The sequence below is a fragment of the Durio zibethinus genome, chromosome 18 (genome assembly GCF_047325235.1).
Source record: "Durio zibethinus cultivar Kanyao isolate XHJ-2024 chromosome 18, ASM4732523v1, whole genome shotgun sequence".
In the NCBI taxonomy this organism is placed as follows: Eukaryota; Viridiplantae; Streptophyta; class Magnoliopsida; order Malvales; family Malvaceae; genus Durio; species Durio zibethinus.
Genome location: NC_143179.1, coordinates 20079792 through 20092245, shown reverse-complemented (window position 1 = coordinate 20092245; position 12454 = coordinate 20079792). Strand labels below are relative to the sequence as shown.

Genomic DNA, 12454 nt, shown 5'->3' with positions numbered 1-12454 from the left:
TGTCTAGTTGTTAAGTACAAATACAATTAATTTTATTTGACATTGGAATTTGCGAAGTTGCTAATCTGAACTCTAGAAGTTTATGAAGACAGTTTTTTTGTTGTTACTGACAAAGTCAAACAAATTATACATTATTTTAATGATAAAAACCGTATATATCAACAGATTTTTCTTTCACAAAAAACAAAATTATGAAGCTTTAATTGCTTTTTTTTGACTAATATTCCTCTTAAATGGTCAAGACCATGCACATGAAATAGCAAATTAAGAAACGAAGTATGAAATGAAAGAGCTAAAAGGTCGCATACAAAACGTAAGACCGTCCAATCATAAGAAACTAGAGCTCCCATTGAGTCATTGACCCAACCAAAAAAAAAACAGAAGTTGATACATTTGAATTTGAATTCAACTACAAATTTTTCTCAATTTGTGTTTGAACAGCTCTCTACCTGGTAGACTCGTAGCACGCTTGAGCCTATTTTGCAAAAAAAAAAAATACTCTTTCTGTCTTTTTTTTTTTTTAGATATTCCAAAATTATGTTATTTTTAATATAAAAATTTTTATTTTTTATATTAAAAATTATGAAGTTTTAATTTTATAAAATAATTTAATTTTAATACTAAATATATTAAAATTAAAAATTTTATTAAATTTCATAAAAATTAATATCGATCAAATAATTTAGGACGGAAAGAGTATTATAATTTGATGACATTGAGAGGTGAAGGATTGTAGCATCCAAACACCCAAAGACACAAACGCGTTAACAACTAGACACGGCCAAGGAAGAGTCCCTTCCCAATTTTTAATGTTCCCATTCCAATTATCGCGTAACTGCCGGGATTTTCGACCTGCCTTCGCTGAACCCCCACGCGACGACCCTCGACGCAGCTATAAATAATCTTCACCAGCTCGCAACCAAATCATCCATTCATTTGCTTTACTACTTTTCTTTGTCACAAAAAAGATCTTTCCTCAGCATATGTCTCAAAGGCCTAGCGTTCCTCACTCTTCTTCAATAGCTTTTGGTCTCCATTCCCATCTCCTGGTTTCCAGTGAGATGAACCCCAATTCCAACTGGTCTCAGTAGTTTCATCTTTTTTCTTTTCATTTTTGGACAATAATTCCATTTTTTTCTTGAACATAATCTGTCAGTTTTGTTCATTCTTTTGCCTTTTAACAAAGGTCATTCGGCTTGTTAACTTTGTGAGCAAAAATTTGTTAAAGAATCAAAAAACTCAAAATGGGAGTCAAAGGATTTGTTGAAGGAGGCGTAGCATCAATTGTGGCCGGATGTTCCACCCACCCACTTGATTTAATCAAAGTCCGAATGCAACTCCAGGGTGAAACCCATGTTCCGAACCCGGCTATCCAAACCCTCCGCCCTGCTTTAGCCTTTCACACAACCACCACCTCATCTGCTATCCACATGCCACCTCCGTCAGCATCAGCGGCAGTGCGTGTTGGACCAGTAGCCACCGGAATCCGGATCTTCCAAACCGAAGGTGTGGCAGCTCTTTTCTCCGGTGTCTCTGCCACCGTTCTCCGCCAGACGCTCTATTCTACCACCCGCATGGGACTCTACGACATCCTGAAACAGAAATGGACCGACAAGGAGACCAAAAACATGCCTCTCCCGCGCAAAATTGCCGCTGGATTAATCTCCGGGGGGATCGGCGCAGTTGTCGGGAACCCAGCCGACGTTGCAATGGTTCGCATGCAAGCAGACGGACGCCTTCCTTTATCTCAACGCCGTAACTACACCAGCGTTATCGACGCAATCACTCGCATGACTAAACAAGAGGGCGTTACCTCCTTGTGGCGCGGCTCATCGCTTACGGTGAACCGTGCGATGTTGGTGACGGCATCGCAGCTGGCATCTTACGATCAGATCAAAGAAATGATTTTGGAAAATGGGTTGATGAAAGATGGACTTGGGACACACGTGGCAGCGAGTTTTTCGGCAGGGTTTGTTGCGGCGGTGGCGTCGAATCCTGTTGATGTGATCAAGACAAGGGTAATGAACATGAAGGTGGAGCCTGGACAAAAGCCTACATATGCTGGCGCTTTGGATTGTGCCATCAAGACGGTGAAGGCGGAAGGGCCCATGGCTTTGTATAAAGGGTTTATACCCACGATCTCGAGACAAGGACCATTTACGGTGGTCCTTTTTGTTACGTTGGAACAGGTTCGAAAGTTGCTTAAAGATTTTTGAGGTATTAACGACGACAAAGATGATGATGAAAACGAATATTAGGAATTCTCTGTTTTAAGTTATGTAATTGTTTTTCAGTTTTATATGTGGTTAAAACAAGGGTAAGGAATTGCTTCTGATTGTAAGAGCATGCTTATGTCTGGCTTCTAATTTTAATAGTGAAATATTCTTATTAAATTTGATTGTTTTGTTTGGTGTTTTACAACTTTTGTTTCTGGTATTCTATCCCAGAATTAAGTATAGCCTAAGATATTATCTTCTGTAGTTTTTCAGTTTAAATATTACAATTTTGATTTCTAAAAACAATAGTAGCTGATCAAAATTGAATAACCATAAATACTCAAATTTTACATGAACTTATTCCTCTAATTCACAATTCTGAACATGAAATTTGTGATCTGCGATTGAATCGTGCATGCAGGATTAAGAATTTCTAAGATTTTTATATCGTTAAATTATGATTGTTTATTTATAGTCATAAGTCACAACTAATTCACAATTCTGAACATGAAATTGGTGATCTGCGATTGAATCGTGCATGGCTGAGCAGTTGTTTAAGATTAGGTTTTGGTAATTTTGATTTAAAATGAGATTTGAATTTTATATTAAAAAAAAAAAAACCCATTTGATACCCATCACGTTGACATCCTCTGCAAAAACACCACCAGCAATTATAGTTTATATATTCATTTCAAAATTTAAAAATGTCGGTGTTGCTATCTCTAAGACGATTTTTACTGAAAATATCTGAAATTTTCATTTGATTGGGATGCTAATTTCAAATAATAATAATAATAATAATAATCTATATATAATATAAAAGCCGTTCCCTTCTTTCAACTAAGAGGCCAGCTCATGTTTGTGTTGAAAAGTAATTTTAGGGGTAATTTTGAAATTAAAAAAATTGATGTAACTTTAGAAAGGCTGTAGATTGCTGAAAGAGAAGAAATGTGACAGAACAGGAAGAAGAAGAAAAAAGAGTTTCTTTCTCATTCTACTTCCTTTCTTTTACAGTTTGAATGCCTTCACCGATCGGTTTGATTTTTTCATATTATTCCATTTTTTTATTTTGAGATTTTTTATTTGTTTGAGTATAATGGAGGAATATAGAGAGAGAAACAAATGAAGGAGAAAGAGTGGTTTTCTTTTAACCATTGTTATCAACAATTGTGGAGCAATATTCGGGTTTTTCAGAAGTTCTGAAGTTTTAAAAATGGGGCTTTGGTTCTTTGTATTTTAAGCTGATGAAGCCAAAGAAAAAAGACACAAAAAAAACGTCATTTTTCAATTTTTTTTTTGTTTAATATGAAACCAATTTAGTTTTTCAGCTCTTGACTCCTAAATTAAAGTTTGTTTTTGATATACTTTTGCATGTTGATCAGAACATGCAGTGTGAAGGAGAGGTTTTTTTTGTTTTATATTTTTGAATAAAGCTTTGAAAGTTTGAATGCTTGGTATTAGGTCAATGTATGTGAATTTTTTTTTTTTCTGATTTAGCTTTTGGGTTTTGATGTCAGTGCTTTGTCATCCACGCGCTAATTGTAGCTAATTAATTGTAACAGTTGGTAGAATGGAAGGGGTAGTTCAAACGTTTTTTTTTACATGGAAATACTATAAAAAATGCGATCTTGCAACACATTCAGGTGGTCAATCCAATAATGCGACCCATTACTTTTTTCCTCTTCAAATCGGATTCATCTGCTCGTATGGAAGAGCATGGCTTTGAGAGTACCACTATTGCTGACATTTTGAAAGCAAAAGGTAAAGATGCAGATTGCTCTTGGCTTTGGTGCACTACAGATGACACTGTCTACAATGCTGTGAAGTCGATAGGTCTCTCTATGATTTTCATAAAATCTCAAAACTGTCATTGAATACTGGATATGCATGCTTATTTAGTTCATTTCTTTTCAGATGACTTAGCACAATGTTGGTGCCTTGGTGGTTGCAAATCCTGGGGTGCAGAAGTCAATTGCGGGTATCACCACAGGGAGAGGTATTTAACCGATTATACCTTTATAAGATCAATTAGGCACCAAGACATTTTAAATTTTGAATGAATGAAGTATTTAGAATTTTTCTGTACCTACAAGGTTGTGGAAGGGATGGAAAAAAATTCATGTTTATAAATCTTCCCATGCTAGGTATTTTCTGTTATTTATTGAGCAATATTATTATTCAGAGAAAATTGGACAAAACATATGTGAAGCACATATAATTAACTATTTTGAGATTTTTAATATTCTTTTTTTTTTTTTTTGATATTAGTGCTATGAAAGTTTTAAAAGTGTTGACTTTTTCTCTGTAGTAATTGCAGTTATACAACTCTTAAATATTTTGGATATTTGAGAAATCATTTTCTGATTCACATTACTTAATCTGTAATTTGATTGCTTATTCCCCCTGATATTATATGATGTATCTACTTTATCATTGATAATTTGCAATCAAGACAATTCTCATATCGTATACATGTGGAGTTTGAAGAATGTGGCAATCAAGATTATATTTGAGGTATATTTAACATTTTAATTTTCAGTGCCAAAATTTCAATTTCAGCTTACTATTTCCCTTGATTTTGCATGTTTTGTTTTTTTTAGATCAAGAAACTGATACAAGCTGCATGCCCTTAAGGAAACCAAAATCTCAGCAGCTATAATACAGAAGCAATTCAGACCAGATGTTAGGCAAAGCTTGTGACAGGTATTCTCTTCAGACTAAAATTGGGAAAGAAGTAGAAACTTAAAGTTAAGGCACCTCAGCATCCTGGTTGCATAAATAATATCAAGCTGCTGTAATTAATTTCTGAATGTGTGCAATAGCCGATCTATGTGAACATGTCTTGCATATGGCAATGATAGTATCTGGAGTAGTTCTACAACAACCTCCTACAAGGGAAACCCCAACCTCATACAATTTATTTACATAGGAGACAAAATCTTCATCTGAGACTCCTGTATTTTCCTGTCACATAAACAATGATGCAGATAAGTCTGGTATGGCATATTACAAAACAAGACCATGAAAGTTTTCCTAAAAAAATAGAAGACTGGAAGACTTTGAAGACACCACAGTTGAACATGAGAAAAAACAAATTGATAACAACAACATAATTCAGCCTCTTTTTTTTTTCTTTACAATAATTTTGCAATTTCATTTTCCCTTAATTTTCTTTAAAGCCAAGTAGAAATAAAATTTTGTTAGGCAATCTAATTTTTATCTATTGGACCTGAGATCTTTTACGCTTCAATCAACGAGATGAATTCTATATTATTGTTTGCTAATGGGAATAACCTCATTTCATTTGTTATAGTTATTTTTTCCTTACTATAATAATTTGCACCCTTCTTATCATTTTTATGTAAAAAATATCATGCTGCCACTTGAAAATGAAAATAGATAAAAGAATATTTCTTATTGTTTTCAACAGTTGTATGAAAATTTTTCATCAAAAGTGGGCACCTAATTTAGGCAAATGTTATCAAAGCACTAATTTGAGGGATCACAGCAGAATCTCTTTCTTTCAACTCTTATAGCTATATAACTCCTAAATATTTTGGATATTTGAGAAATCATTTTGTGATTCACATTACTTAATTAATCTGTAATTTGATTCCTTATCCCCTAGTATAATATGATGTCTTTGCTTTATTATTGATCATTTGCAATCAAGATGATTTTCATTATAGTGGTGTACACGTGTGGAGTTTGGAGAATTTGGCAATCAAGATTATGTTTGAGGTGTATTTAACATTTTTAATTTTTAGTGCCAAATTTTCAATTTCAGCTTACTATTTCCCATGATTTTGCATGTTTTAGCTTCTTTAGATTAAGGATTTTTTTATTTTACTTATTGTATGAGAGAGAATTTGATTGGCTTGATTTATATTGAATCTGCTTGATTTGGTGAAAGTTTGGTAGCTGGTATAATTAATTTTTGGCTGATGCATGCTATAAATATTCAAACAAGTAGATGTTACTTTAAATCAAGTTATTCCACTTAATCATACGTCATAATAAATTTTTAGTTATTTATTGAATTTCTGAATTTATGGGAAGTATTTTCCTTCATGCATTTGCAGTAGGTCAATTTCAATAAATTATTTATTTGTTTTGATGAGATTTATTCCTATGTAGGTCATGTAATTGGTTGTGGTATCTTTTAAAAATATTATTGTTGTAGATACCAGGCTCACATGTTCTTCTTGAGAGGTTGAGAGGAAGAAAGACCTGTAAGCTGATCAGTAGTGAGCACCTCTTTGATTTAGCTTGATTTTGCAACTTATATGGTTCTTGAATGGATAGATTTAAAGTAATGTTGTCTCGAATCTTGAACTATATCTTCGTTTCCTGTAAAGTTATAATCTACCCATAGTTTTTAGTAATTTGGTGACTATGGGTAGTCATACTAATTGTTTTTGTTATTTACGTCTATCAATCACATTAATCAACTTCAATTTTTTTTCCATATAGACATTTGTTCTATTTTTTTTTTTTTCACAAATCATGTTTGCCTCATGAATGATCTAATAAATGGCACAGTTTGGGAGGACTTTGTACACCTCTTTAGAGAAGTTCGGTTTTTAGGAAATGAAAATAAACCAATCATTGTCTTTATGGCCATGATCATCACAAAATTCATACGTAAGATATTGCATTTTAAATTTCAAACACTATTTACCATCTAATAGATAAAAATGCGCCCATTCAGTAGACAAAAAAATAGGTTACTCTATTTTAGGCAACATACAGCCATATTCCTCCATATACAATTCGCACATTGTTCTATTACATTTCAAAAAAATAGGACAACTATCAACTGTACCATGTTTAGCTTCAAGTATTTTTATCAATCCTGACATTCCATCTGCACTTAAGCTAAAGACTAGGTATGCCTGAACATAATTGACATGACAAATCATTCTAAATGCAATTCAAAGTTTATATATGTATAATTCATTTATATTAGAGGTGCTTAATTACTTGGAGATATTGCATGATTGTTTTCAATCTTTATTTGTAAAAAATTGACAGTTACTAATATAATTTTTATTCTTTTGCTGCAAATTTATTCAGTTTGCACATTTTCTATGTATAGGAAAACTGTGAAAAAAAAACAACTGAAGTTCTCATTGCATATGTTGTAGCATGTCTTAAGTAAGTATTATAAAAAATAAGTGAACCTAACATTAAGAGAAAATGTCTTAACCATTATATGCATCATGGCTTTCTCCCCCTATCTATAATCTATAACTTATTATTAAAACTGTCCCCAAACTCAGATTTGGTGGACAGCTATTAATTATCTGGAAAACGAATTTGAAGGTAAATTGGGGATAATACATATTTATAATGGAACAAAACTAGCAAAAGTAAATAGCCTAAAAGGAGGCATGTGTGACATCTATTCAATAAAAACTGAAAAGAAATTTATCATTTGCTGAGGATATATGGCAAAAAAAAAAAAAGAAAAGAAAGGAGGAAGGGTCTAAAAGTTGAAAAAAGAGAGGGGACAGCGGAAAATAGAGGATTTAGGATTTTTTTTTCCCCTTATGTTCTCTTTGTTTACTCATTCTCTTCATTAGTCCTTATCTTATTTTTGTTTCTCACCCACAAGAGATGATTCGATGTTGCAATTAAAATACGAAAAAGAAAAGATCTCTTGTAAAGTTGTTGTTAGAGTCCTATCAAGTCTTTCCTTTTCCCCATCATTGTCCATTTTTTCCTCTTCAAGTTTTTTATTTAATTAATCTGCTGCATTTTGCTTCCCTGATTTTTTGTTTTTTTCCTATTGTATAAAATATTTTCTGAAGGCACCACGTCTAATATTCCCTTGTCCATTGATGGTGCTTAATGCTTGTTTTAGCAGTATATGCCAATTTCAGTTGTAATAGGATGATAAACTCATCGTGTTTTCTATGTTTTATAGGGGGTGCTTACCCTCTTCGTTTTGCTTGGATTTTTGGGGCTCATATTGCATTGTTACTCTCTCAATAGCAATGATCCACGCATGGCTGGATGCCAGAATTGCTGTTATGAGTAGGGTATCTTAGATTGCTTTCTTGCATCTATGGAAGCATGCTTTGCATTGGTGGCGGTTTTTGTTGTTATCTTTGCTATTTTGGGGATAGCTTATGGTTTCCTTGCTGCCACAATGGGAATACGGTGAATCTGGCAGAAACATTACCACATTCTTTTTAAGAGGGAGCTTATTAAGGTATCATTGAGAGCTAGCCTTATAATTATATCTTTATTCATATTATTACTGATTTACCTGATTAAATTTCACATTGGTCTTTAGCTGGATTACATAGTAGAGGACCTTCACGGCTCTTATACCTCACCAATACTTGATCCAGAACACGAAGAATGCTTGAAAATGATGAAGCTATTATAGCGATGGATGAAGAGGTGAAAGCCATTAAAGGTATTTGAGTCTTTGATATTGGTTAGTTTAAAACTTTTCTAAAATATGACGTTATTTAGAATCTAATTGGTTTAGAGCCAGATGTGTAGTTCTGCACTACTATGTGACTACCGACGAAGAACCTTAAACATTGAACCATCTTGATTGAAACATTTACCTAAAGAGAATTTTGAAAAGTGGAGAAGAAAAGAAAAGAAATACTGTCACTAAAGCTTTATGCATATATATTGAGCTGTGGCACCCAACTCTTTTAATGTTGCAACTTAGATGAAAATTTATTTCATAATACAAGAAAATGTTTTACGATTAAAGCACTCTTGAAACAACATTAATAGTTATAAAGAAGCAACTATATAGGATTTAACATATCCTGATTTCTTTGTGGATATATTCCTTGGTTTTATGGTCAAGTTCAATGGTGCAAACTCTTGCAACCACTAGCCATAGTAATAATAATTTAGTTTATTTGTACAAAAAAAAAATGTTGCTAGCTATAATGGATTCTGCCTTTGCGTATGTAATTCTGCCATGCTACTAAGCAAGATCTTTTTCATTATGTTACTAGTTGCAAATTTGTGCCATGTTATCATGGTTGCAGTATCAAGCTTGATAATAGCTTATGTATTGATAAGTACCCGCCAAAAAATGCCACAAAGGTGAGATGTTATTAGCTTGTCTGTTCTGAACTGCTATTGATACTAAAAGGGAGATGGGTAGAGGCAAGTAATATTATATTTCATATTTTTAACTTTTTCTCCTTTGATGCATTTTAGGTGTGTGGCAATATTGAATCGGTGAAGTTTATGAGTGAATGGTTGCATCTTTGGCGTGAGAGAAGTTTTCAAGCAATCAAGTCTTCAATAACAATGGTACAAGCAACATGCAGGAAGATGATGATGATTTTTACGAAAGTGATTTTGATTCAGAAAACATAGATGGGGTATGTTCTCTTTTCATAAAACATTGATTCAGAAAACAATGGTAAAAGCCTGAAGAATGTTCTCTTAGTTACCAGACCAATTGGGGTATACATAAAAGTTTTGGCTAAAGTTTAACACATGTTTGCTTGCTTTAGAGTTAACCTTTGTGTCTATACGTTTTTGCAACTCACATAATGAGCTGTCACGCTAAGCTTTGAATGAATTATTATCACTTTATCATGTGTTAATACATGTTGTAGTTGATATTTCCTTTAATATTGGCTGAATTCTTTGTTCTATGTACTGTTAGCCCTTGATGGTATGTTTCTTGGCTACAAGGTTTACTGGTGTCTCTTGGGTTGATTTAAGATTTTTCTTTTCTGAAAATGGAACTAGGCACTTGACGTTAAGGTGATTTACTCACAACATTAAATGTAACTATTTGAGATTATATAAGGTTTAAGAGAACTTTCTTGCTTATATTAAATTGGAACTCCATTCCAATTCTTTCTTTTAAATGGTTGCTTTTTGGAGAGCGTTTTGTATTTTGTTTCTCTAAACTTAGACAAAACTCTTTTTGTTTTTTATTATTCATTTTTTAATATTTAAAGTAACATACAACTGTATTTTACTCCCGTAAGTGAAGTTGCGGGTTTGAAACCCAGTAATAATAAAAGGCCAACTGCCAAACAGTCTCCAATTCCATAGTTATTGAAGGAATTTCTTTTGTTCGCCGTTAGATTGTTGAATTATTACTAGGATTGACAGTCTAACTCGAAACTGATGGCTTTTAATCTGATCCGATATTATAGGGTCAATTATTCTTTTTAAAAATCGAATTTTGAGTAAGATCGGGTATTAATAAGTGAAAATCAGGTTCGAGCCGGATTCAAGTTTTAGGTAAATTCGATCCGATCCGACATGATCCGATATTATATAAAAAATTATTTTTTAATTTTTAATTTATATATTTATATTTTTAAAAATAATATTTTATTAATTTTGGGTCGGATCATATTTGATACGATTTATATAATATCGAATTCGGATAAAAAAAATTTTAAAAATTTCAGGTTGGATACAAGTAAAAGTTTTATGATTATAAAATTAAATTGAATTTGAAGTGAACAAAAATTTATCTCGATCCAATTTGATATCATTCCTAATTATTATATATATATATTCACAAACATCTTTATCCAAATGCGACACCAAAAAGCAATCAGGCAAGAGCTAAAAAGGTTCTAGTTTTTTTTTGTTTTTTTTTGGGTGATAGAATTAAGTTGAGTTGTACTTTTTGTTAGTATAAAAATTGAAAATTGAAAATTATTGCTTATAATAAATTTATAATTTTTTTAAAAATTTTCAATGATGTCATTTTTTAAAAAAGTTTTATTTATCTTCATCGTATTATTTATTTAGTAATTATACAAAAAGGTTACATATATTAAACTTTAAAAATACAATGAAGTAATGATTGACTATATTTTGTATTTATGAAATCAGTTTACCAAAATTTCATCAGCATATTATGAAATGACCGAACTTTTATAAGATTTTTTATAATAAAATTTTATAAAAGAAAATCTGAATTAATTGAAGAAACAAGGAAAGTTGAGAATTATTTCGTGTCTTTTGTAAAAAAAATAAGAAGAGTTTATATAATTCAAGTATTTTTTTATCTTATAGGCATAATTATTTATTTTGAATGAATACAATTATTTATTTTTAAATAGTTAAAAATTATTTATCTAAACAGATTTATTTATCTGTTTTATATAGATTTAATTATTTGTTCATATTTATTTGTTTATTTTGTATAAACTTAATTAATTGAGTAGTAAAATTAAACTTTATATAATATAAATAAAAAAATATTTTATTTATTCCATTGCACATGCCTAAAATGTCAAATATCAAGTGTTATTAATTAAATATATATTAATTATTTAATTAATACAACACCAATCAAATTTAAAAATTCAAGCCCATAATTTATTAGACACTTAAACCTAATTACAATAAATTTCTACTCCTAATTTAAATGATTGTCTTTAACTTGTTCTTTTATTATTTCACATACTCTCTTTCGAAAATCTCTAAAACTTTTTGCATTTTCTTTAATGCTCTTTGTCGGCAGACGAACATGTCCGAATAAGCCTTAGATTGGGGACACTGATCGTGGGGGCACCAGCCACCTGTTGCTCACCAGTCATCGATTATTTTTAGGATAACGGTGGCACCGTTTCCGCATCTAAAAGTCCTTGCTTTTGGACCCATAATGTAAATAAAGAATTATGTAAAAAATAAAAATTGAGTAGAGAAATGTTTGAATTGTAAATAGTTGAAGGATGTGATTAAAATTACTGTTTCTTGGACAATGGATACACCATTTATTCCAACCCCACACCCCAAAAAAAAAAAAAAAATTCAAGCAAATCGTTTATGTGGTTTACAACGTATTTGGTCATCTCCTTTAGTTTTTGAATTGCCAATTTAATTCATTCAATTATCTCCTTCTATTTCTATGAAATTCATTTATAAATTATGAATTTGCAGCACAGAAAAAGGTTAGGTTGACCATACAAAGACATATGTTCAAGTTGTAATTATATTTTTAAGATATAATAATTTATATATTTATATCAACATAAAAAATACAAAATATATATTTTTATTAAGTTTATGTATAATTTTCATTAAAAATTTAATTCGTGTCATTTTTTATTTTTTATATCATTTTTATATTATATTATCATATTATTTTTTATATTGACATTAAAATATTTTTGAAAGTTAGGGTCCATTAGTTTAGTTTATATTTGTGGAATTTGGGTATCTTGACCAACTATTTTTGTGTATGGTCTCGCCGTGCAAGTTATTTCTATAAG

The 12454-nt window shown here is 31.4% G+C and overlaps 1 protein-coding gene and 1 pseudogene across 5 annotated transcripts; both read left to right on the top strand.

Annotated features, from left to right (window-relative positions):
* The first annotated feature begins 926 nt into the window (after window positions 1-926).
* Window positions 927-2393, top strand: LOC111299880 (mitochondrial uncoupling protein 5 pseudogene; annotated as a pseudogene). The gene has a single exon (XR_016329966.1). The product of XR_016329966.1 is annotated as a mitochondrial uncoupling protein 5 pseudogene (transcript).
* A 141-nt stretch (window positions 2394-2534) lies between these two features.
* On the top strand, window positions 2535-12418 carry LOC149513854 (CBS domain-containing protein CBSX3, mitochondrial-like). Of its 4 annotated transcripts, XM_089747836.1 has the most exons (9): window positions 2535-4049; window positions 4131-4212; window positions 4669-4730; window positions 4817-4919; window positions 6354-6463; window positions 8146-8433; window positions 8518-8643; window positions 9417-9583; window positions 11704-12418. In XM_089747836.1, exons 1-3 carry the CDS (start codon window positions 3875-3877, stop codon window positions 4727-4729), a joined length of 318 nt encoding a protein of 105 aa, XP_089603962.1. In that variant the 5' UTR covers window positions 2535-3874; the 3' UTR covers window position 4730; window positions 4817-4919; window positions 6354-6463; window positions 8146-8433; window positions 8518-8643; window positions 9417-9583; window positions 11704-12418. The 4 variants fall into 4 exon arrangements, with proteins under 4 accessions (XP_089603962.1, XP_089603965.1, XP_089603963.1 ...); XM_089747839.1 differs by lacking the exon at window positions 4669-4730 and having other exon boundaries at window positions 6400-6463; XM_089747837.1 differs by lacking the exon at window positions 4669-4730.
* Window positions 12419-12454: the final 36 nt, after the last annotated feature.

Coding starts and splice junctions, on each gene's coding strand:
- LOC149513854 (XM_089747836.1), top strand. CDS start 3,875: ATGCGACCCATTACTTTTTTCCTCTTCAAATCGGATTCATCTGCTCGT. Junction 4,050..4,130: donor CAATGCTGTGAAGTCGATAG/GTCTCTCTATGA, acceptor ATTTCTTTTCAG/ATGACTTAGCACAATGTTGG. Junction 4,213..4,668: donor GGGTATCACCACAGGGAGAG/GTATTTAACCGA, acceptor TTTGCAATCAAG/ACAATTCTCATATCGTATAC.